Source organism: Grammomys surdaster, unplaced genomic scaffold (genome assembly GCF_004785775.1).
Source record: "Grammomys surdaster isolate TR1022 unplaced genomic scaffold, NIH_TR_1.0 125946, whole genome shotgun sequence".
NCBI lineage: Eukaryota > Metazoa > Chordata > Mammalia > Rodentia > Muridae > Grammomys > Grammomys surdaster.
Genome location: NW_021620768.1, coordinates 2,299,196 through 2,324,787, shown reverse-complemented (window position 1 = coordinate 2,324,787; position 25,592 = coordinate 2,299,196). Strand labels below are relative to the sequence as shown.

Here is a 25,592-nt window from a genome sequence, read left to right as displayed (position 1 = left end):
AGTGGTTAAGAGCACTGACTGCACTTCCAGAGGTCCTGAGTTCAAATCCCAGCAACCACATGGTGGCTCACAACCATCTGTAATGAGATCTGATGCCCTCTTCTGGTGTGTCTGAAGACAGCTACAGTGTATTCATAAATAATAAATAAATAAATCTTTAAAAAAAAAAAATCTGAAGCAAAAATGAGATAAAATCCCATAAAACACTCCAGGCCTGGTAAAGCTGCTTAGTTCCCTCTGATTGCTCCCGGAACACGAAGGAAGCACAGCCTGTGATATCTCTAGTCCAACTACAGTAGCATCTTACTGTTCTTACATCACTCTGCACATCTGTCTGAACATGTGCATGTACATGTGTACATATATGAGTGCAGGTGCCCATGGAGGCCAGGGGAGGGTGCTGGATTCCCTGGAGCAGGATTTACAGGTGGCCATGAACAAATGGACATGGGTACCGGGAACAGAACTCATGTCCTCTGTAAGGACAGCACTGGCTCTTAACCACTGAGTCATTTCTACAGCACTAGCAGTGGCTATTTATGTCCCTAATTGAAAGACAATAGAGAAGCCTTCATGAGCAACATCCTTCTTATTCACAAAAGAAGCAAAGACTAAATAAACCGTTAAGTGTGAACTGTGCAATACTGACTATCTCTTTAACAGATGCATCATCATGTTACAGAGAAAGCTCAGTTCAGAAAGACATATTCTGAGTCCATTTGCAGTTCTGTTGTTAACCTTGTTCTCTTTCTCTTATCTTTGCACCCCCCTGTTCTTGCTAAGGATTCGTAATGGGACTGCACCTCTCCCACTTTAGTGATAGCATTACACTGGGCTACCCTACACGGAATAGCCAATCCCAGTAGTAGAGACCAACGAGGAGCTACTGGCTTTCTTGTTCTATATTAGCTCCTGGCCAACCTTCTAGGACTCACCGTCCTCCGTTCCTCTTGTAGTTGTCTGGGACATAATGAGGCTGCAGAAAAAAAAGGGGGGAGGGAGAGGGAGGTAGACACATTAATGTTGGAACTGACCTGGGGTCATTAGGGTAAGGAAGGCAATTTGGGTGGCATATCCATCCATTCACCCACCCATCCATCATCCATCCATCCATCCATCCATCCACCCATCACCACCCATCCATCCACCCATCATCCATCCACCCATCATCCATCCACCCATCATCCATCCACCCATCCACCCATCCATCCATCATCCATCCATCACCCATCCACCACCCATCCATCCATCATCCATCCACCCACCATCCATCCATCCACCATCCACCCACCATCTATCCACCCACCCATCCATCCACCCACCCACCCATCCATCCATCCATCCATCCATCATCCATCCATCCATCATCCATCCATCCACCATCCATCCATCCATCCATCATCCATCCATCCACCATCCATACATCCACCCATCCATCCACCCACCAGCCATCCATCGTGAAATGCTGACATCTTCCTTTTATGCTTTTTTTTTTTTTAACCACCAGGAGGCAAATCACTTTCTTTGCATCTTGCTCCTACCAAAATGTTCTGTGCTGTTATAGGCTTGTTGCAGTTATAGGAACCATGGAATAAAACCTCTGTAAGCCAAAATAACATTTTCCTTCTTTTAAGCAGATTACCTCAGGAAATCTGCCATAGCAATTGAGAGCTGACTAACACTCTCTCTTCAAAAGAACACATGAGGATAAGGAGCCTGTCAGCTGGGGTTTTATTACAAGACAGAAATGATAATGACCAAGATCCTACATAGCAATAAATAAAAGTCATTGGTCTGTATTCTCAACAACTAGAAACAATACTCAGACAGGAGGTGAGAATAAAAAATATTAACATGAGCAAGTATTCTACCATGAAGCTACCTTTTAGATTCATTTAACGATCTTGTCTTCCATTTAAACTCATCCATCCATCCATCCAAACATCGATTGCATTATGTTTGGGTGTACAAGCACCACAGCTAACATATGAAGGGTTCTTTTACTATGTGGGCTGTGGGATCAAACTCAGGTCTTTATGCTCTGAGGCAAGTGCCTTTATCCACTGAGTCATTTAGTCAGCTCCCATGTCTTATGCATGACCTGTTTTAAGACACTATGTAGCCCTACCTGGACTAGAACTTGCTATACAGGCCATGCTGGCCTCAAAAAAAAAAATCACACCTGCTTCTGCATCTGCAGGAAGGGCTGGGATTAATGGTGTCTGTCTTCACATCCAGCCATGTCTTGTATTTTTGATTTAGATATAAGAAAAACAAAGCATCAAAGAGTTTTTAAGAGTTAAGATTGCTTGGGGTTCAAAAAAAAAAAAGCCGGGTGGTGGTTGCCCACGCCTTTAATCCCAGCACTTGGGAGGCAGAGACAGGCGGATTTCTGAGTTTGAGAGTTTGAGGCTAGCCTGGTCTACAGAGTGAGTTCCAGGACAGCCCAGGCTACACAGAGAAACCCTGTCTCAAAAAACCAAAAAAAAAAAAAGATTGCTTGGGGTTCAAGATAAGCTTAGGCTACACAGGGGCTGTGAGGCAAACCTGCATTATAGTGAGACCCTGTCTCAGAACCATAAAAAGATTACTTTTAGAATAACTATCCTTTGTAAGCATTTATTGAGACAGGGTCTCACTGTGTAGCCCAAACTGGTCTAGAACTTACTATGTAGACCAGGCTGGCCTTCGACTCAAAGAGATCTACCTGCCTCTGTATCCCAAGTGTACTTACTACCACACTGGCTTCTACATGCTCCTTAAAATTATGAATATGAAGAAAGGAAGGTGTAGAGGTACCAGAGTACTCCGAAGATAGGAGTACTTATCACACAAGCAAGACGACCAGGGTTCAAGTCACCAGTACTCACAAAACAAAGCAGGGTATGGCCCAGTGCTGGGTGTAGGGTTACTGGAGTTTGCTGGCTATTACCATCAGGTCTAGTGAGAGACCCTGTCTCAAGGGATTATGGTGGAGAGTAGAAAAGGCAAACCAGACTCCTCTGGCTTTCTTACCTGGGCTTGTACACATGTACACACACTATACATACTATTAAAAAAAAAAAGGAAAAAATACTGAGGCCTCAAATATTACGCATGTAATTCCAGTATTTACGGGGTAGAGGCAAGAGAACTGAAAATTCAAGATCAGTTGAACTAAGTGGTGACACCCTGCCTCAGAAGAAAACTAAAGGTTACTTACTGAGAAGTCTCTTTTGGGAGTAAGCTTCTTAGGGAAATGATCAAAGGCATAGGGTTTGGTGCAGACAGGATAGCGATTCCGATGGATCTTGTAAAAAAGGTGTGCTGACTTGTCAAGCCGATAATCACAGATGTATACATCTTGTTCCTTTATTCCTTTGGGTCTCCCTGTAAATTCAAACACTGTTACAGAACCCAACTTCCCATGCCAGAGAACTGGCATAGATGCTAGAGTACATGCTGCTCTTACAGAGGAAGGGAGTTTGGTTCCCAGCACCCAGGTGACAGGACTCACAGGTGTCTGCAACTCCAACTTCAGGGGACAGGACACCCTTGATACAGCTCCCAAAGACATCAGTACTCACACACACATATCTACACTTAGCCACATTAAAGCTAAAATAGATCCAGGCCAAAGAGTGGTGGTGCACATCTTTAATTTTAGGAGGTAGGGGGATCTTTGCGTTCAAGGTCAAAGAGGCCTGGTCTACATAGAGAAACCCTGCCTCAAAAAAGAAAAAAAAAAGAAAAAAGAAAAGCAAACTACTATAATAAGAACTGAAACAGGGATAAGTAATCTGATTTTCCTTTGTTCCCAAAATCAGCTCAGTGGATAACATCTTAGAGAGAAACGACAGACCCATTAGGAAGAGACGCTATCATAATTTGCATTCTGTGGTTGTGGAAGAAGACAGTAGACTTTAAGGTCCTGGTATCCAGAGGAGCTGGCGCTTAGCTGTAGAAGGAGTAACAGGCTGCAAGGCCACAGAAACTAGACGGAATGTGGCAGGGGTTTTTGAGCAAATTCTGAGGGACAGAACGGTTCATGGGGAAGTTATGAGATAGAGCATCATAAAGACAAGGCAGCACACTGGAAAGTGAATACTTCTTTTTAAATCGGAGATGTATAAGCAGTTTGTCAGTATGGAACAGAATACTTATTGTTGTAATAAAGTTTTTTGCTATGATAGTGAAATAAAGATACAGGTAGTTAAACTCTGGCTAAGCATGGCAACAAATGCATATCAAGCGAACTATAAATCAGAGCTTATGTAGATTATTTGATTTTTGTAAAATTCAGAAGAACCTAGTTTCAAATTAAGGAAACTTATGCTTGGCCAAGTATTTAGGTAGTAAAATGTGATGGGCTGAATTTTAAAATTGGCTCAATATTTTAAAATTCTGGCTGAGTGTGGGCCTGCTGACTCGAGCTCAATTCTGTAAGCTCGCATGAAGAGAAAACGCGGTGGCGGTGGCGGTGTGACTACCTAAGTACTGTACAAGGGACTCTCAGGGACCCTCACACCCTGCTCTGCATCCTTGTGTTTACACATTAAAATACCTTTATTAGCTGGCTATGGTGGTGCACAGAAACCTTTAATCTCAGTACTCCAGAGTCAGAGGTGCTTAGATCAAGGTCAGCCTAGTCTACATAGTTAATTCCAGGCCAGGTTAGCATAGTAAGATCCTGTTGCAGAGTGAATAAATAAGTAAATATACTGTGATTAAAAAATAAAATAAAATAAAATAAAATAAAATAAAATAAAATAGGGGACAGGGAAGGCGGCTCATGCCTTTAATCCTGGCACCTGGGAGGCAGAGACAGGTAGATATCTGAGTTGAGACTAGCCTGGTGTATAAAGAATTCCAGAATAGCCTGGGCTAGAAAAATTCTATCTTGAAAATCCAAAAGAGTGGTTCCCTCTGATGTTTCATAGCTAGTGTTAGTATTAGAGAATCCTTTTCAATATTTTTAGATTTATCTTTTTTAATGTCTACAAATGTTTTGTCTACATATAAGTAAGTGTACCATGTATATGCCTGGTACCTAAGTGAAGTCAGCAGCAAGTTTTGGATTCCCTACAACTGGAGTTATGGATGGTTCTGAGCTGTCATGTAGGTGTTGGGAACTGAACTTGGGTCCCCTGCAAGAGTAGCAAGTGCTCTTAAGTGCTAAGCCATCTCTCCAGTCCCAAAGAGTACCTTGTAACAAGCCGTCATCATTTATTTACCTTTACAGTATGTATAAAGGTCCAACACACAGCAGGTCCCAACTACAGCCTCCAAGGGAATGATCTCATAGAGCGGCACCCGGAACAGCTCATTGTGATAGAACCGACGGGATGGAGAGTGATGAGTTTCATGGGGGCGGAAATAATGGTGACCAAAGGCAAACCGTTCTTCTCTTTAAAAAAAAAAAAAAAAAAAAAAAAAAAGGAAAATGAGAAAGGCGAGGTTAAATCTACTAGCAAGACCTCAGTGCGCACTCTGCTGGCAGGAGGAGAAAAGAATCAGCACTTACTTTTCATTCTTCCAAAGCTTCTCAATTCTAAAGATGTCAAGTTTATCTCGGTTAATGTGAGATAACAGTCTATAGGACTGACGGACTGGGTGGCCATCAGGTGTGCGTCGACTGTCCCTCATCAGGTACACACAATCACCTAGAAAGGTACAGAACAAACAACATTAATGCTGACCTCTAGATGGATTCCATAAGGAATCCTATCCGATCCAGGATCTACAATGATACGAGGGGGAGGCAGACAGTCCAGCAATCAAATGAGCGAGAACCTAAGCTCGACCTCTAGTGTTACAAAAGAATCAAGAGAGCAAAATCAGCATTGTGACAACTATCTTCAATTCTACACTGAGAATTACAGATGACTATTTTTGTACTTTTTGTGTCTTTATTAGTATTTTTTTTTTTATTTTGTCTTTGAGATAGGTTTTACTATGTAGCTATGGCTGGCCCGGAACTCACTAAGTAGACCGGGCTAGCCTCAAACTGAGAGATCTAATCCTTTTTGCCTCCAGATGGGGTTAAAGATATTGTGCCACTATATCTGGCCAACTAGGTTTAAAATTACTGTAAGGACTTTGGAGATAGCTCAGTTCTAGGTTACTCAACTAGCACGCTTGAAGTTTTGGGTCAATAATCAGCACAGCTAACAAAAAGCAAGTAGACAGAAATAAAACTAGTATAAGCCAGGCAGAGTAGCCAATGCCTCTCATTCCAGAACTTGGGAGGTGGGGGCAGGACACCTGGGCATTTAAGGCCTGGCCTGAGCTACAGTCTGAAAAACCAAAAATCATTAACAGCAAAACAAGATACAACCCCCCCCACTTCACCCCACCCCCAAACAAACAAAAGCTATCAAATCAAGGGAAGGGACTCATAAGGCCCAACGATCACTGAAGACCTACTGACAATGGTTGCTAGAGAAGTGGGGTGGAAAGTCACAGAACTCAGGGATTCAGCCTATAGTAACCTTTCCTTGCTGAAGTAAATGATATAGCCTTCCACACACGCTAATGCAGGCAATCCTAATGAAATTCTCATTCTCTCCCTCCCCCACCCTCCCCTCTCTAAACACACACACACACACACACACACAGTGGAGTTTGAGCCTTTTTACTTACCCTGACGAAGCAGCAAGTCATCTCGAAGTAAACAGATGAAGTAGACACAGCCAGGCTGGGCATAGTGGGGCCTAGGGATCATGGGTACCTCCTAATAAGAGCAGAAAGTCAATGGATAAAGTATACGTTTGGCCTAATGATCTCAATTCATAAATTAAACCTTAAAAGTTTCCATCCAATACTTTATTTTTTTTTTTTCTCCGAGACAGGGTTTCTCTGTGTAGTTCCGGCTGTCCTAGAACTCACTCTGTAGACCAGGCTGGCCTCGAACTCAGAAATTCGCCTGCCTCTGCCTCCCAAGTGCTGGGATTAAAGGTGTGCGCCAACACCGCCCGGCCCATCCAATACTTTTTTTTAACAGTTTTTTTTAAACCAATTTCTTTTTTTTTCTTCCCCGAATTTATTTTATTTATATAAGTACACTGTCGCTGTCTTCAGACACACACTAGAAGAGGACATCAGATCCCATTACAGATGGTTGTGAGCCACCATGTGGGTGCTGGGAATTGAACTCAGGACCTCCGGAAGAGCAGTCAGTGCTCTTAACCACTGAGCCATCTCTCCAGCCCCCCATCCAATATTTTTAAAAGTCATTTTAATACACTATACATATATAAAAAAGATGGAAACCTCTAGTTTTTAAATCCAGAGAAATTAGAATAGATGATGAGCCCGAGAGGTCCAGTATCTGAGACAATGTTCTATGACGCATTAGTTCTGAGACTGCTGTGAAATTTCAGCAGCATCTGAAATGTGTGCAGTGGGGACTTCTCATGACAGTTTTATCTGGAACCCACTTACAGACATTTACTGTTTAAGGCCAGGGATGCCAAACAGTCTAAACTGTATCCTTTACAACAACTTCTCCAACTTAATATGACAACAGCATTATGGTTAAGAAATGCTGCCTAAGTCAGGTTTCTGAGTTCGAGGCCAGCCTGGTCGACAGAGTGAGTTTCAGGACAGCCACAGCTACACAGAGAAACCAATAAATAAATAGATAGATAGATAAATAAATACATAAAATAAAATAAAAAAGGGTGGGGTGGGGTTGGAGAGATGGCTCAGTGATAAAAAGCACTGACTGTTCTTCCAGAGGTCCTGAGTTCAATTCCCAGCAACCACATAGTGGCTCATGACCATCCGTAATGGGATCTGATGCCCCCTTCTGGTGTGTCTGAAGGGGAGAGAGCGTACTCACAGATGTAAAATAAATAATTAAAAAAAAAAAGAAAAGCTGCCTAAATCCTTCAGTTTTATGGGGGTAACTTACTCAAGATCATACGTACACATCTACTGACTGTATGTGTCTGTACATGCCTGTGTGTGAGGACACTTGTTTAGCGTGGCACATGTGTGGAGTTAGAGGACAATATGCAGGAAGTGGTTCTCTCTTTCTACCTTGTGGATCCCTGGGATTGGACTCAGGTTGAGAGGTTAAGCAGCAAGAGCTTTTAACCATTGAGCCAACCTAACAGCCTAAGATCATTATACAAATAAAGCAGTACCAAGATAAGGACCTACCCAACTTGGTTAAGTCACTGACTCTTACTTCAGTAAATACCACTGAGGGCAAGGGTTGTTTTCAACCAAGCACTACCTGATACAAATGGCACTTAGAACTCAATCTCCACCACTGAGAGGTTAAGGAAAGAAAATGGTGAATTTGGAGATAGTCTGGGCTACACAGTGAGCTCCTACCTCAAAAACCAGAATAAAACAAACACAAACAAATCTTAGTTTTATATAGTGACCACCCCTACCTTCTCCCCCCCCCCCCCCGGTTTCTCTGTATAGTAGGTCTTGATGTCTTGGAACTGGATCTGTGGACCAGGCTAGCCTTCAGCTCAGGGATGGGCCTGCCTGTCTCTCCACAGTGCTGAAATTAAAGGCGTGTAACACCACTGCCTGGCTTTCTACAGTATCATTTCTTTCATAGATCCTAAGTATTTTATTTCCTAACTACGGATCAGCTTACCCTGTCCACAGGCCGAGGGTCACACTGCTCACAAAGGTAGTGCTCCACGTCTGTGTTTACACCCATGCAGTCACAGTGCTGCCACACCTATGAAACAGGTACATTTGACAAGCCACTTACACTTAGGCAAGCCCTGAGAAATAATGATGATGATGATAAAACAAAGCAGCAGACAGGGCAAGACAGAAGAGGAATTATGCAGGGAGGATGAGAGAATTAGAAATAACTAAGAAAAATAAGAGGAAAATACAATATGTGAATAAAATAATATAAATCAACTTTAATATATAGATCTGGACAAACAAAATGGGAGGTGAGGAGAGAAAATGAAGATGAATATACTACCAAACTATCACTTGCTATGCAACACTATGCTGCAGCTACTGTGAATGTCTTTATTCTCACAAAAAATTGCCACTTGGGTTTACTACTCATAGCCCCATGAACACATCAAACCTCAAGTGTACAAGAAAGGAGGATGCTACAAACAGAGTCCAGGCCTCGAGTCTTGCAGCAAGGAGCCCTCTGTGAACGAACTTACTATACACACTGGAAACCTCCTGCATCCATGCTTTATACGTGTGCTACTACTTCAAAGGTAAAGCACTAGGTCAAATGCTACCCTTCTACGTGCAGCTTTTGTGAGAGACGTACAGATAAAATGGGCAGAGAGAAGAGGAAAGGAAGATGTAAATGAAAGATAAAGAAGGAGAAAGACAATATGATGAACAGTAGAGGATAAACAAAAGCTGAGTTAAGTCACAGTTCATTAAAAGCCTGCCTGGCAAACCCCAGGGAACCACAGGCTCCTGCGCCACGCTGGCACTCACCATGCACTTGTCACACTGGATCATGAGGCCTTCATCCTTGTAGAGGCCGCAGATGCAGCGGATAACATCATCGTCCTTCTCATGCCCGTTCTCCTTCTCGGAGACCGAGGTCTCACTGCTGTCTGCCTCACTGGCTGTTTCTCCCACAATCTCATCGATCTGAGCCGAAGCTTCATGCCGGGCACTGTAATAGGCCTTTCTTAAGCGGCAAACATCTCTCCCAATTGGGGATTTACGTCCATAGTACTTCTGAAGAAAGCAAAAGAAATCATTTTTGCTTTCTTCCTTTTGGTTTAAATATAAATCTGCAGAGGCAGCATGGTTTTCTTTATTATTCCATTTTGGCTAACAAATTGAACTATAATGAATTAAAATTAGAATTTAAATGTTTCAGTTTTTACTATTGCTTTGTTAGTGAATTTTTGTCAAGAGCCTTACTATCCCATAATACCAAATCACAGTAATCATTAAATTGTAATTAATGTTGCAAGCATAATGTATTGTAGAAATTTTCTATTTACCTTTGTTTTGCAAATGCTTGGAGCACATAGTAAAAGTCTGTGGAAACTGGGTTAATAGAAACTATGCTGTAATTCAAAATGGCTCTACTCAGTCTCTTCCCTCTGTACGACTCTTTCTTATTTCAGCTTTCAGCTCTATTTACACCAGTCATCTCTGTTCTACAGGGTATTTCAAAGTCACCAGAGAATTTCCTTTTCTTTTTTTTTTTTTCAAGAGAATTAAATCGTTTATTGAGTACACATGATAATGGATGATACACAAGCTTCATTCCCATCTGTTATTTTATCTGATACCGTTATTCAATTTTGATATTGCATAGGGTGTGCCAACAACCATTTTATAACCAAATTGTGACCTTGCTTGGATGACCCTTTCAATGGTGAAACTGTTAAGTTACAACAGTAACTGGCAGTTTAACAACACCAAGGTTTTTGAAGACAATGGCTTCTCCACCCAAGCAATCATAAATAAATTCCAAATGGAACTTGGCATCACCCTGAAGGAATTCTAACTTCACACTGTTGGGGAAGTTTACCAAGATGGCTTCAAGAGTAGACTAACTTTACACAGCACATTTAAAAAAAAAAAAAAAGACACATTTATTCAGCGTCATGATCAGACTATTACATTTAGCAATCAACAGCATGGGTGAAAAAGGTCTACAGTAAAACCTTTTGTTGGAATGCTTTACACTTTCCACAGAACAGAAACTAAAATAACCTGTTATACAATTAGTCACAAATACAGTCCTGGAGTTTTTGCCCACACACATGAGTATTGTCTAAAACATGTCTTCTTTGTAGCAGCTAGGCCCTGCCACCACTGTGCTTGGCTGAGTTCACAAATCTGTTGTAACCTGTAGCTTCCCTGTCACTTCTCTGGCTCTCCTCTCCTGCTAAGCTTTGTTTCCTGGCTATAATTAGAACCTCCTGCCACTGCCATAGCTACTGCTGCTGCTGGAACCTCCATAGCCACCTTGGTTTCGTGGTTTAGCAAAGTACTGGCCTCCACCACCATAAGGGCCAGAGCTCCTGCCTCCAAAGTTCCCTCCCTTCATCGGTCCAAAATTTGAAGACTGATTGTTGTAATTGCCAAAATCATTGTAGCTTCCACCACCTCCAAAATTGCTTCCGTCATTGCCAAATCCATTATAGCCATCCCCACTGCCACCATATCCACCACCACCACGGCTGCCACCAAAGCCACCACGACCACTGAAGTTCCCTCCTCGACCAAAATTGTCATTGCCACCAAAACCACCTCCACGACCACCACCAAAGTTTCCAGAACCACTTCGACCTCTCTGGCTGGATGAAGCACTAGCCATCTCTTGCTTTGACAGAGCTTTTCTTACTTCACAGTTGTGGCCATTCACAGTATGGTATTTCTGAATAACAATCTTATCCACAGAGTCATGGTCATCAAAGGTGACAAAAGCAAAGCCTCTCTTTTTCCCACTGCCTCTGTCAGTCATAATTTCTATCACTTCAATTTTCCCATACTGCTCAAAATAATCTCGTAGGTGATGTTCTTCAGTGTCTTCTTTAATACCACCAACAAAGATCTTTTTCACAGTTAAGTGGGCACCTGGTCTCTGAGAATCTTCTCTTGACACAGCCCTCTTAGGTTCCACGACTCTTCCATCCACCTTGTGTGGTCTTGCATTCATGGCAGCATCCACTTCTTCCACAGTGGCGTATGTGACAAACCCAAAGCCCCTGGATCTCTTGGTGTTTGGATCTCTCATTACCACACAGTTGGTTAGTGTTCCCCATTGCTCAAAATGGCTCCTCAGACTCTCATCAGTTGTTTCAAAGCTCAGCCCTCCGATGAAGAGCTTCCGCAGCTGTTCCGGCTCCTTGGGAGACTCTGACTTGGACATGATGGCAGGATGATCAGAGCCTTCAGCGATGCTTCCTCCTCAGCGTCAAAGAGCAGAAAGCTTTTTTTTTTTTAAAGATTTGTTTATTTATTTTATTTATGAGTACACTGTAGCTGTCTTCAGATACACCAGAAGAGGGCATCGAATCTCGTTATGGGTGGTTGTGAGCCACCATGTGGTTGCTGGGATTTGAACTCAGGACCTCTGGAAGAGCAGTCAGTGCTCTTAACCGCTGAGCCATCTCTCCAGCCCCGAGAATTTCCTTTTCTAGTCACTATACAGTAATACTCTAGGCTTGTTTTTGGAGGCAGGGTCTTCTTACACAGTCTAGTATGGGCTCAAACTTGAGCTGACTTTCTTGCTTCAGGCTTTCAAGTGATTACAGGGGTAAGCCACCAAACTTGGCTTCATATATATTTATTTTTATGAACAAAGCAATGCCAGATGCACATTATTATATATTATTATATTTATATAATATAAAAGTTCAGGGCAAAATTAGGGTTTTACAAAGATTATATTGTTTTTGAGAAATTACTCAATCATCCATTCCAGAATTTTCTGTGCTGGTGTGTCTACTGGGATTAAAGATGTGTGACTCTACATCTGGCTTTACCTGGTAATTTCATATATGCTTTGAGATAACTTAGGTCCTAATGCTTGTACAATATGAATATTTTTACTGACTCAGCTAATTTTTGATTAAACAATTATTATTGCCATGTGGGGACAAACATGTCATGGCATGCATAGAGAGGTCAGATAATAACTCAGCAGAGTAAATTCTCTTCTTCCAACACTACACTGTGATCTCTGCGAATAAATTCACATTGCTAGAATTGCATAGTAAGAACTTTTACCTGAAAAGCCATCTTGCTGACCGAGAAACTACCCTGTCACCTCTGTCTAAGACAGGGGCTCACTGTAAGGAGCTCTATGTAGGGGGCTGGAGAGATGGCTCAGCGGTTAAGAGCACTGACTGCTCTTCCAGAGGTCCTGAGTTCAAATCCCAGCAGCTACATGGTGGCTCACAACCACCCATAATGAGATTGGATGCCCTCTTCTGGTGTGTCTGAAGACAGCTACAGTGTACTCATATATAATAAATAAATAAATAAATCTTTAAAAAAAAAAAAAAAAAGGAGCTCTATGTAGACCAGGTTGCCTTTGAACTCATAAGAGATCTACCTAGAAGTGCCGAGATTAAAGCCATATGCCACTGTACTTGCTCAGATTTTTTTTTTTTTTTTGAGACAGAGTTTCTCTGTATAGCCGTGGTGGTCTTGGAACTCACTCTGTAGACCAGGCTGGCCTTGGACTCAGAAATCCTCCACCCTCTGCCTCCCAAGTGCTGGGATTAAAGGTGTGCACTACTACTGCCCGGCTCAGAATATTTTTAATAAATAAAATTTTACATCACTTAGCAAAATATAATACATACTCTTTAAAAAAAAAAGATTTATTTATTTCATTTATGTGAGTACATTGTCACTGTCTTCAGACACACCAGAAGAGGGAACCGGATCCCATTACAGATGGTTGTGAGCCACCATGTGGTTGCTGGGAATTGAACTCAGGACCTCTGGAAGAGCAGTCAATGCTCTTAACTGCTGAGCCATCTCTCCATCCCCCATGTGATACATACTCTTAAGAGTACTTATTGAACGCCGGGCGGTGGTGGCGCAGGCCTTTAATCCCAGCACTTGGGAGGCAGAGGCAGGCAGATTTCTGAGTTCGAGGCCAGCCTGGTCTACAGAGTGAGTTCCAGGACAGCCAGGGCTACACAGAGAAACCCTGTCTCGAAAAAAACAAAAAACAAACAAACAAACAAAAAAACAAAAAAAGCCCCCCCCCAAAAAAAACCCAAAACCAAAACCAAAAAAAAAAAAGAGTACTTATTGAAAATAACTTGTCTTGGGTCTGGAGTAATTAAGAAGACTAAGCATTCTTGCCCGGAAGGTTTAGTTCCTAGCTCTACATGGTGGCTCACAACCACCTCTAACTCCAGTTCCAGGGGATCTAACACTCTCTTTTGGCCTCACTGGACACTGCACACATGTGGTGCATATATATAAACTGAAAAAAAATTACTGTCAGGCTGATGAGATGGCTCAGCAAGTAAAGTGACTTGCTGCCAAGTCTGACAACCTGAGTTTGATCCTATGGACCCACATGCCAGGAGGACAGAACTGATGCATTCACATGCATGTTGTGACATTACGTATATATACATACAACATTTTGGGGATTGGTTTTAATTTAGCTTTGAATTAATCTGGCCCCCAAAACCAGAAATCTGCATCTCCAAACACTGAAGGTCCTTGTCCCCAACTGGTTTTTGATCAATCAATAAAGAGCCAACAACCAATGGCTGGGCAAGTAGACTGGGGCGGGACCTTCGGGTTTGTGTGGGCTAGTAACTAGAAGAGAGGGAGGGCAATTGCTATGACTCAGGGGAGAAGGATGAGACTCAGGAACTGCAGGAGAGAACATCAACCAGCCACATATGAATTCAGGTAAGTAGCCACTGGACACTTCCCTTGATGGGGCCTGAGGTAGCAGGGGAAGATTTAGGCGTTTCAGGAATACCAGAGGAGAGCATTGCATTTGCTAGCAGAAGGTTTGGGAGTAGTCACAGTGAGTGTGTGTGTATTTCATTCTTGAATCCAGATGGCTTTGGCAGGTGCTTGGGAGTGTGACCCTCTGAGAGAACAAAGCAGTATAGCTAAACTCACCATTACATAACACACACAATTAAACCAAATAAACAAATGTAGCAATGAAAAGAAAATTACTGCCTTTCCCAAGAATAAACAAATTTAAAATAATTCTCATTAGACCAAACTTCTTGAATTTGTATATGAAGTGAGTAAATACCTCGGCATTTCGAAAGACCTTAAGCATGTCAGCATCAAAAGCTTCCACTGTTTTGTAATACCCAACGAGGATCTGCTTCTCTATGGTGCTGAGATCCAGGGGGTCGGAGATCTTCTCATAATAGTCGGCGTTTCTGGAACATAGAGCAAGCTATTAAATTGGTGCGCTGACTTCTTTTTTGAGCTCTACAAGGCTGTCAGAAAAGTTCACATACTTTTTCTTTGGGGGAAGATTCAAAAGTGGAGCTGCAAGGGCTTGTTGTGAAGAATCTGCAGAAGAACACAAGATTCAGTACACATGTTTAAAAGACCAGGGTGAGTGAGCATCAGTCTGAATGTCTTTTATTCTCTCTCTTCTTTTGTTGTCTAGATTGGTCTAGAACTCATGGGTGAAAAGAGTAGCTGGAATTACAACCATCTACCAGCATAGCTGGCTTGTATTATTTTACTAAACTTTATTTTTATTGGCTAAATGTGATGGCCCATGCCAGCATCCCAGAGGCTGATGATATTGAGAGTTTGGCTGGCTTACACTGTTTCAAAGGAAAAAAAAAAAAAGACTTTTTTTTTAATCCTTTTTTAAAGGGGTACTGGGGATAGAACTGAGAGCACTGTACATGTAGCAGGGGCTCCAGCCTATGAGCATCCTGTCTTGTCTTTGCAGAGGTAATTGTTTTTATGTGTATGAGTGTTTGCATAGCTTCATGCCCATACTCCACATGTACGCAGTGTTCCACAGCTGTGATGCAATGACATGTGGGTACTGTGAACTGAACCTGAGTCTTGTCAAAGACCAGCTGCCAGTGCTCTTAACCACTGAGTCGTCTCTCCGGCAGCACACTGTCCTTTAAAAACAACATTTGATTGTTTTATGTGTATGGGTGTTTTAGCTGTATGTATGTCTGTGTACCACATGTATGCATGATGCCTCTTAGAAGACCAGAGAGAGGACTGGATAACTAGAACTGGAATTACTGGCAGCTGTGACCCATGATGTGGGCTGGGAATTCAACCTGCATTCTCTACAGGAGCAGATAGTACTACTCTTAATAATACTAAGCCATTGTTCCAGATTCTAAAGATCTTTGAACTAAAAAAAACTAGAAAACTCCACATTGAAAGTTGGAGGGGGAGAAAAAACTACTCTGAGGCTTGACAATCAAAAACTCAGTCCCCCTCCCCAAGAACAAACAATAATTTTAAAATTGAGGATTATGAAGGATACAATGTATATTTAAAATGTAACACAGTAATAGTAAACAAAAACAATTTTTTTTGTTGTTATTAGAGACAGGGTTTCTCTATATAGCCCTGGCTGTTATGGAACTCACTCTGTAGACTAGGCTGGCCTCTAAAAACAATTTCTAATGAAGAATGTGAGCTGTAACTATTGAAGTAGCTAGGCTGTTTAGGGAAAATTCTTGCTTCTGCTCATATGTCTGCAACTTTCAAAGGACTATGCAAGCAAAGAGGAATTTGAGTTTCTCATTCTTGTACTAATCCTGTTACAGAGTGACAAGTCTTTTTTTTTTTTTTGTTTTTTCGAGACAGGGTTTCTCTGTGTAGCCCTGGCTGTCCTGGAACTCACTCTGTAGACCAGGCTGGCCTCGAACTCAGAAATCTGCCTGTCTCTGCCTCCCAAGTGCTGGGATTAAACGTGTGCGCCACCACTGCCCAGCATGAAGTCTTCTTTTTTTTTTTTTTTTTACAGATTTATTTATTGTATATATGAGTACACTGTAGCTGTCTTCAGACACACCAGAAGAGGGCATTAGATCCCATTACAGATGGTTGTGAGCCACCATGTGGTTGCTGGGAATTGAACTCAGGACCTCTGGAAGAGCAGACTGTGCTCTTAACCACTGAGCCATCTCTCCAGCCCCAACAAGTCTTTTTTATTTTAAATATTTATTTATCTTAATGGGCATGAATGTGTACCACCTGTGTGCACTGGGATGATAAATCTTTTTACAACAAAAAGATTACCACATCCTTTTTTGCCACTCATAATTTTCTGTAAATGATACTACCGTTGGTGTGGATTTGACTGAATTCCAGATAAGGAATAATTTAGCAAATATTTTCTAGAATTTATTTTTTTCATTCAGTTATGCGTGATACACACAGCATTCAGTGAGGGACTCTTTCTTATTTGATATCTCATTCCTGACGGTGTCCCTGGAGAAAGAAAGTGCTGTTAGCATGTAGTGATGGAAAGTGGTACTATCAGAGTAGCTTCATGTGAGTTAGAGCGGGCTTGAGAGAAAGTGAAGCGCCACCTTCCAGAGACAATGAGACAGGGTGTCACTGTGTAGCCTTGGCTGGCCTGGGGAATGCTATGACAACAGGCTAACCTCAAACTCACAAAGATCCACTGGCTGCTACCTCCTAAATGCTGGGACTAAAGAACCATGATGGGCAAAACAATCTTTATATTTTTTGTTTGTTTTTTTCTGAGACAGGGTTTTTCTGTGTGGCCCTGGCTATACTGGAACTCTTTGGAGAACAGGCTTGCCTTGAACTTGATCCACCTGCTATGTCTCCTAAGTGCTGGGATTAAAGGGCTGACGAAACTTACACCTAAAGTAACACTTTTTTTTTTTTTTTTTTTTTTTTTAGTGTTGCTAGGACAGCTGAAGGTCTCGCCAGTGAGGCTTACCTCCCAGCATGGCTCCCTCTTCTCTATGTCCTTGGGGTTAAGAAAGGAAATGTAAATAAATAAAACAATTAAAAAAAAAAAGCCAAAAAAGCCAACAAAATATAAAAGATAGAGAGCAAGCAAAACCAAACTAACCAAACCAAATTCTCAAAATGTAAGGTCAGGAAGTAAGACAGATACACCATGGCATTACACACCCTCTAATAGCCTACAGGAACACCAGGCATGCATGTAGTGTGCATACAGGCATGTTGGCAAAACCCCCCACACGTAAATAAACATTAATTTTAAAAAGTTACAAATATAACAAAATGTTTCACACAGTTTCATAGTTTCTCTTTTTGAAATTGTATTTACTTTTATGTGTTTGGGTGTTTTGCCTGCATGTGTATCTGTGTACCACACGTGTGCTCTATGTTTCTGAAAGCTAGAGGAGGATATTGGATTCCCTGGAAATGAGGGTACTGACAGTTGTAACTGCTTTGTGAATGCTGGGAACCGAACCCAGGGTCCTCATTATTTAATAAAAACAAAACATTTATTTATTTTGTGTGTGCATGTATGTGTGCCACCATATGAATGTAATGGTGCAAGCATGGAAATTATTGGATAATTTCAGAAGTCAGTTTTCTCCTTCTACAATGGTCAGGGAGAGTCAAACTCTAGTTGTCAGGCTTGGTAGCAAGCATCATTATCCACTGAGCTATTGTATATCCTTCATCTTTAACATCCCTAATTTTCTGATCAGAAAGTTACTTACACTGCTAAAATATTGAGTCCTAATTTATAACTGCTTGTTAATTCATGACTGTCCTTAAAAGACATGTCTTAGAAAAGGAAAGGTGGGGCTGGAGAGATGGCTCAATAGCTAAGAGCACTGGGGGGCTCTTCCAGAGGATCTGGGTTCAATTCTAGCACCCACATGGCACCTTTAACTCCAGTTCCAGGTGATCTGACATCGTCACACAGACATACATGCAGACAAAACACCAATGCACATAAAATAAAAATAAATAAATCTTAGAATAAAAAAGGAAAGGTGTTTACATGATTTTTTCTAAAAAATTAAAATTTATTACCACTTATTTTATATACATATATGATGTTTAGCTTGAATACATATTTGTGAATCACATGGGTACCTAGTTTCCTTAGAACCCTGAAGAGGGCTTCAAATCTCCTTGAATTGTTTTTTTTTCTGCCCCCTGTGCATTGTTGTGTCTGTGTGAGCCTGTCAGATCCCCCGGAACTACACATGGGTACTGGGCAGTGAATGTGCGTCCTCTGAAAGAACAGCCAGTGTCCTTAACCGCTGAGCCTTTTCTCCAGCCCTTCTTCCTTGAACTGGTTTTTCAGAGGGTTGTGAGGAGCCATGTGGGTGTTGGGAATTGAACTCAGATTCTCAGTGCTCATGATCACTGAGCTATATGTCTGTGTATGAGCACATGTGTCAGATGGCTCACATCCTCCAGAAATTCTAGTTCTAAGAGATTCAATACTACTGTGTCCACAGGTACCTGTACTAAGGTATACATACCCACAGGCAGACACATATAGCTACAGTTAAAAAAGATCTTTAAAGAAAACTACAACAACAACAACAACACAAAGCTGTGGCTGGAATGGTGACTTAGCTGTTAAGAGCAGCACTTGTTGCACTTGCACAGGACTGTGGTTGGATTCCCAGCACCCATATGGTGGTTCACAACCATCATTAACTCCACTTCTAGATCTAATGCCCTGTTCTGATTTCCTCAGGTATTAGGTGTGTGCACACACAAAATCTTTTTTTTGGTTTTCCAAGACAGGGTTTTTCTGTGTAGCTCTGGCTGTCCTGGAACTCACTCTGTAGACTAGGCTGGCCTCGAACTCAGAAATCCGCCTGCCTCTGCCTCCCAAGTGCTGGGATTAAAGGCGTGCGCCACCACCGCCCGGCTTCAAAATCTTAAAAAAAAAAACAAAAAAAACCTGAAAACCAGGCAGGATGGTTCAGTGGATAAAGGGATAAAGTATTTCACATACAAGCCTGGCAAACTATTCCTAGAACTCAGAAAAAAGTAGAAGAAACAGATTTTACCAAGTCATCCTTTGATCCCTTCATGGTACATGAAGATACATGTACCATGCCTTGTATACAATTAAAAATATTGAAAGTGCTGGGCGTGGCGGCACATTAATCCTAGCACTCAGGAGGCAGACAAGGCAGGTATGTGAGAGGTGGCTCATGGGTTTATGGTTAGGATCACTGGCTGCTCTTTGTTTTGTTTTGGAGACAGGGCCTCACTATGCAGCTGGTCTGTACCTTTATGTGGCTCATGCTCATAGCAACCTTCCATAGTGCTGGGAAAGACATATGCTACTATTCTTAAAATTTTTAAACTGTAACATTATCTCATTCATGGAAATTACTATCCTCTAGCTAAAAAAGTTATTTACAAATATAGTATTTAATTATAAGTAATAAACTCAAATTGATATGTATAAGACTAGAGGTTATTTGCTCTATAATTCTTTATCTCTGATAACAGGTAGAATAAGGGGCAGGAAGGATGGCTCAGAGTTAAGAGAACTTGCCTGAACTAAGAGAAGACTTGAGTTCAATTCCTACTACCCGTATTAGTCAGCTCACAGCTGCCTGTTCACTCTGGCTCCAGGTGATCTGAGGCCCTCTTCTCGTCTCCATGAGCGCTGCATTCACATAGACAAACACCCTCCCTCCCAACAAACAGTTGTTTTAAAGAAATAAGAGAGGGGATGAAGAGATACAATAGTTGGGAGAACTAGCTGGGCTTCGAAGAGGAATCCCAGCACACACAGGGCAGTTCACAACCATCTGTAAATCCTGTTTTAGGGAATCTGATGTCCTTTTTTTCTCCTCCGCTGGGCAATAGGCATACATGTGGTTCACAGATACGTGTAGGCAAAACCTCCCCCACACATAAAACAAAAACCTAAAAATAACGTAGAGACAAATGTTGAATTCTCTCAGCTAACAATAACAAAAATTAGAACCAACCCATCTCCTAAATTCCTATTCCCATAACATTGCTTATCCTTAGGTGTGGGGTTCTCAGGAGGGGGAGTGACATGCATACCTTTGTAGGAGATGATGCCATCACAGATCTCTTTGAAGATCTGTGCTAGGCGTGCTGCCCGAGCCACTTCCAGGTTTTCCTCTGCAGCTGCCAAGCGTCTTGTTCGAACAGATCTAGCTGTCTGCAGGGCAGAGAACTGGGTCATAAAGACATCTGCAAGGAGAAGGTGAAAAGCAATTTTAGGAAATGAAGAATTTGATATATCCTTTTCTTTTCCAGTTGACTCCTGCAACTTTTTTTTCTTGTTCCTTGAGGATATTAAGTAGAATTAGTGGGCAAGTAGTTGCTTCTCTTCCCCTTGAGAAAACCCAGAAAACACTAATGTTTCTTTAGTGATTAATGCTACATAGTGCAGTAGCTACAGGTGTGCAGTTCAAAGTGAGCCTTGCCTCTCCTTGGATAATACACTGTTTTTTGCTTTTTCTTTAAAAGTCACTCAGCAGCCGGGCAGTGGTGGTGCACACCTTTAATCCCAGCACTTGGGAGGCAGAGGCAGGTGGATTTCTGAGTTCCAGGCCAGCCTTGTCTACAGAGCGAGTTCCAGGACAGCCAGGGCTACACAGAGAAATCCTGTCTCGAAACATCCCCCCACCCCCCAAGTAAAGAGTGTGTACTGCTCTTGGTGAGGACTTGAATTTCATTACCAGCTCTCATAGCACGTGACTCACAACCTCCCCTAACTGCAGCTTCACGGTATGTGATGTCTTCCTTTAGACTCACACACGTAAATGAATTCAGGAGTGAGTGACTGAGTGAGTCTAGGCTGCAGGCACACTCTTGCTCATGATCTTGCAGTGCTGCTAAATATCCTTTCAAAACAAACAAGAGTAGGGCAATGGCCGATAGGAGAGTGTGTGTGTGTGTGCGTGCACGTGCACATGTGTGCGTGTGTTCAGTTAAGGACAGGCAGTGTGCCTAGTACTATTTAGCTTTGGTTGTGTTATGTAGAAGTGCATACTTCTGCTTCAGCTTTCTGAATACTGGGATTATAAGAATGCGCCACCACCAAGTCACTTAACTTCTTTGTATCTCAGCTCTGTCCTTTCTAAAACAGACAATAATGTAGCTATATTACATAGGGTTGATTGTAACAGTAAATAAACAAACTTATATAAAACAATGCCGGGCTGGAGAGATGGCTCAGTGGTTAAGAGCACTGACTGCACTTCCAGAGGTCCTGAGTTCAAATCCCAGCAACCACATGGTGGCTCACAACCATCTGTAATGAGATCTGATGCCCTCTTCTGGTGTGTCTGAAGACAGCTACAGTGTATTCATATATAATAAATAAATAAATCGTTAAAAAAAAAAAAGCTTTAAAAAAAAAAAAAAACAATGCCACCACATGAGGCTCAAATAATGCTTTTTACATTCATCTATTTAGCGTGGAAGCAAGCAATCATAGGAATTGGTTAGCAATTTGGAACTCCTTTTGTTAGGCACATAGATTTTTTAAAAAATTGTACTCCACTTATTAGTAAGTAGGCTGAGCTGGGCAGTGGTGGTGCACGCCTTTAATCCCAGCACTTGGGAGGCAGAGGCAGGCGGATCTCTGAGTTCGAGAGTTCGAGGCTAGCCTGGTCTACAGAGTGAGTTCCAGGACAGCCAGGGCTACACACAGAGAAACCCTGTCTTGAAAAAAGAACCCCTCCAAAAAAACAAACAACAACAACAACAACAACAAAAGCCAAAAAAAAGTAAGTAGGCTGATTTGGCCTAAATTAGTTTTGAATGCATTCACAGTAATACAAAATGTATCCTTTTTTTTCTTTTTTTTTTTGTTTTTGTTTTTCGAGACAGGGTTTCTCTGTGTAGCCCTGGCTGTCCTGGAACTCACTCTGTAGACCAGGCTGGCCTCGAACTCAGAAATCCACCTGCCTCTGCCTCCCAAGTGTTGGGATTAAAGGCGTGCGCCACCACTGCCTGGGACAAAAGTGTATCCTTAAAGTGAACCTTTTTTTTGGGGGGGGGGCAATCCCCTACTTACTACACTATGCCTATGTACAGGAGGTGTACAGGATTAAAAATAAGATGCATTACAGGAAGGGACATGTGATAGAAAAATGGTTATATACTTTGACCTGTCAGTTAAAGTAAAGACTGTCCTCAAACTATGATGCTCATAACCAAACTCTTGTATCTCATGAGCTCTAGGAAGGAGGTCCATAGTTGAGCACATGAGTACTTCACTTGAGAAGCCTGAATACACCCTTGACAGTAATCACACCTACTCTATCATTTGCTTTGAATAACTTGCTGCTTTTGAAAATCCACGCAAACCTTTAATTCTTTGAGTAAAAAGACAAGAATATGGCAACACTGAATGTGTACATTCAGCAAATGATTATAAGATCTTATCTGTTTGGTTTGTAACTTCAAAGAGACACTAACCACCAAATTGCTGAAAGGATTTAAAATTCTGGGAAAATCTGACTTTCCCTGGCTGGTGAGATTGCTATATGGGTAAAGATGCTTGGTGCAGAGACTAATGACCTGAGCCTGAAGCACAGGGCCTACTCGCTGGAAGGAGGACAGACTTCACAAGCTGTCCGCCAGCCTCCACATTCATGCTGTGCCACATCTCAAAGTGTCCCGCCCTTCCTTCCTTCCCTAAATAACAACAGCAATTTACCAAAAGTCAAGCTGGAATACCTATATTCCAGCTTCTGGAGCTGAGAAGAAGGTGTGAGTGTGCTAGGTCATCCTGAGCTATACAGCAAGTTCAAGGATAGCTTGAGCTATATCAGACCTTCTCATTAAGTCCAAAACAAGAAACAAAATACTCTTTTAAAGAAGTTTATTGCCGGGCAGTGGTGGTGCACGCCTTTAATCCCAGCACTTGGGAGGCAGAGACAAGCAGATTTCTGAGTTCAAGGCCAGCCTGGTCTACAGAGTGAGTTCCAGGACAGCCAGAGCTATATAGAGAAACCCTGTCTTGAGAAACCAAAATAAGTAAATAGATAGATAGATAGATTGTAACTGTTTTCTTCCTTCACACTTTTACTCAATTGTTTATCGTTTTTTTTTTAAAGATTTATTTATTTATTTATTATATATGAATACATTGTAGCTGTCTTCAGACACACCAGAAGAGGGCATCAGATCTCATTACAGATGGTTGTGAGCCATCATGTGGTTGCTGGGATTTGAACTCAGGACCTCTGGAAGTGCAGTCAGTGCTCTTAACCACTGAGCCATCTCTCCAGCCCCTTGTTTATCGTTCTTACTCCTCAATTTATTGCAAAAAGTCAGGATCTTGTGTAGACACCATGTGGCTTGAAACTGGCCTTGAACTGCAGATCTTCCTGCTTTCCCCTCCGAAGTGCTAGTATCAAAGGCAGGTATTACCACATCTTGCACTAAATACTTCATTTGGAAAGGATTCATGGTCCAGGTTTGGTTAAGACTTTAATCTGAGTATTTCTGAGACAGAGGCAGGTGGACTGCTCTGAGTTCAAGGCTAGACTGATCTATAGATCGAATTCCCAGGACAGCCAAAGCTAAACAGAGAATTCCTGTCTCAAAAACAAACAAACAAAACAAAACAAAAACAAACAAAGTAAGACAAAACAAAGAACAACAGTCTGGTCTATATAGTGAGTACCAGAGTTATACAATGAGACCCAGCCTCAAACACACACACACACACACACACACACACACACACACACACACCCAGTATCTCATTTGTTTTGGATACTAGCTCAAATAATGAAAGCTGTTTCTAATAGTCACTTAAAAAGGAAGATGCTTCTATATATTTATATATAGTACTTACTTCAAAATAGGAATATTTGAATTTATAGTTGTTTTTTTCCCCTTCCCATAATGCATTTGGCATCATTGTTCTGGTCTACACAAATAAAAGGAGTCTTAGAATGAAGTGTTTAGTCCTCTTGTCTTCACATTTGTGTGTGGCACACATGCCCATTAAAAATAAAACCAGGGGAGCTACAACTGGATTTCATCATGTAGTCTTTCCAGCCAGGCAATGGTGGTGAAAGATTTTAATCCCAGCACTTGTGAAGCAGAGGTAGGTAGGCCTCTGTGTGTTCGACGCCAGCCTGGTCTACAGTTCCCAGGACAACCAGGGCTACAAGTCCTGTCTCATAAGACAAAACAGCTATTAAGCCTCCTCATGCCTTACCAGATTTAATGTTCCCGTCATCTCTACAGATGCCGTTCCACCGGGTGTACAACGACGCTGAGTGAATGTCACGAGTGTGCTTTACTTCCTCCTGCTTCTGATGGATCTTTTCCCAGTTTCGGACCAAGAACACATGATGTTTTAACACAAAGTTCCTGAAAGAAAAGAGAATGGTGTTCCTTACTAATCTGTAAGACTTTATTACATGTCTAAACTCCATAAACTGCTGTTAAGAGATATCGGTAGTAAGAACAACAGTGACTAGGGTAGACAGTTGCAGAACTGGGTACCAGTAACTCACACAGTCATCCTAGGAGTCAGGTGGCTAACAAAGAAGATTCAGACTTGAAAGCCTGCCTGGCCTACAGAGTGAGACTTATAAAAGGCCAAACACCATTTTCCATATTATCTACAAGCTTCTGGCAAGAATAGCAGAGATTTATGGAATGTTTGTGCAAATCTTGTTCTGTTTAGGGTCCTGAACTCACTGTTATAGTCTAGGCTGGATTCAAATCTTGTAACCTTCCAGTTTCAAGCTCCCAAGTCCTGAGAATACACAAGTATACCAGAATATGCAGCTATTTGTACAATTTATTCACAAATTTATTTTGAAACAGAGTCTCACTAAACCTCTGACTGACCTTGGGACTTTCTACGTACATGAGGTGGGTCTGGAACTCACAGATATCTGCCAGTCTCTGCCTCCCAAGAGCCAGGATGTGTTTTTATTTATTTCTTTGAATGTTTTGCCTGCATGTACATATGCAAAGTATATATGCAGTGCTCATGGGGGTCAGAAGAGGGTATCAGAACTTCTGGAACTAGGTAAAGGCAAATGTGAGTTACTGCATGAGTACTCTAACCACTGAGCTATCTCTGTTGCCTCTTCAATGCTTTCACTGTTTTTTAATTATATATATATGTATATGTGTATATGTATACATGTATACATATACATATACATATATATATATATATATAT

The 25,592-nt window shown here is 41.7% G+C and overlaps 2 protein-coding genes across 2 annotated transcripts in view; both read right to left on the bottom strand.

Annotated features, from left to right (window-relative positions):
* Ash1l (ASH1 like histone lysine methyltransferase) overlaps window positions 1-25,592 on the bottom strand; it is a 112,916-nt gene that overhangs the window by 4,742 nt on the left and 82,582 nt on the right. Inside the window, exons 15-25 of the mRNA XM_028753089.1 lie at window positions 24,611-24,765; window positions 20,464-20,616; window positions 14,925-14,979; window positions 14,711-14,843; window positions 9,430-9,678; window positions 8,600-8,686; window positions 6,622-6,712; window positions 5,504-5,642; window positions 5,214-5,386; window positions 3,203-3,369; window positions 936-976 (exon numbers count right to left, since the gene is read on the bottom strand). Of these exons, the coding sequence (XP_028608922.1) occupies window positions 936-976; window positions 3,203-3,369; window positions 5,214-5,386; window positions 5,504-5,642; window positions 6,622-6,712; window positions 8,600-8,686; window positions 9,430-9,678; window positions 14,711-14,843; window positions 14,925-14,979; window positions 20,464-20,616; window positions 24,611-24,765 (1,443 nt within the window). The remainder of the gene's footprint in view (window positions 1-935; window positions 977-3,202; window positions 3,370-5,213; window positions 5,387-5,503; window positions 5,643-6,621; window positions 6,713-8,599; window positions 8,687-9,429; window positions 9,679-14,710; window positions 14,844-14,924; window positions 14,980-20,463; window positions 20,617-24,610; window positions 24,766-25,592) is intronic.
* LOC114608968 (heterogeneous nuclear ribonucleoprotein A1-like) lies at window positions 10,526-11,891 on the bottom strand. Its single transcript, XM_028753093.1, has one exon. It carries the CDS (start codon window positions 11,831-11,833, stop codon window positions 10,871-10,873), a length of 963 nt encoding a protein of 320 aa, XP_028608926.1. The 5' UTR covers window positions 11,834-11,891; the 3' UTR covers window positions 10,526-10,870.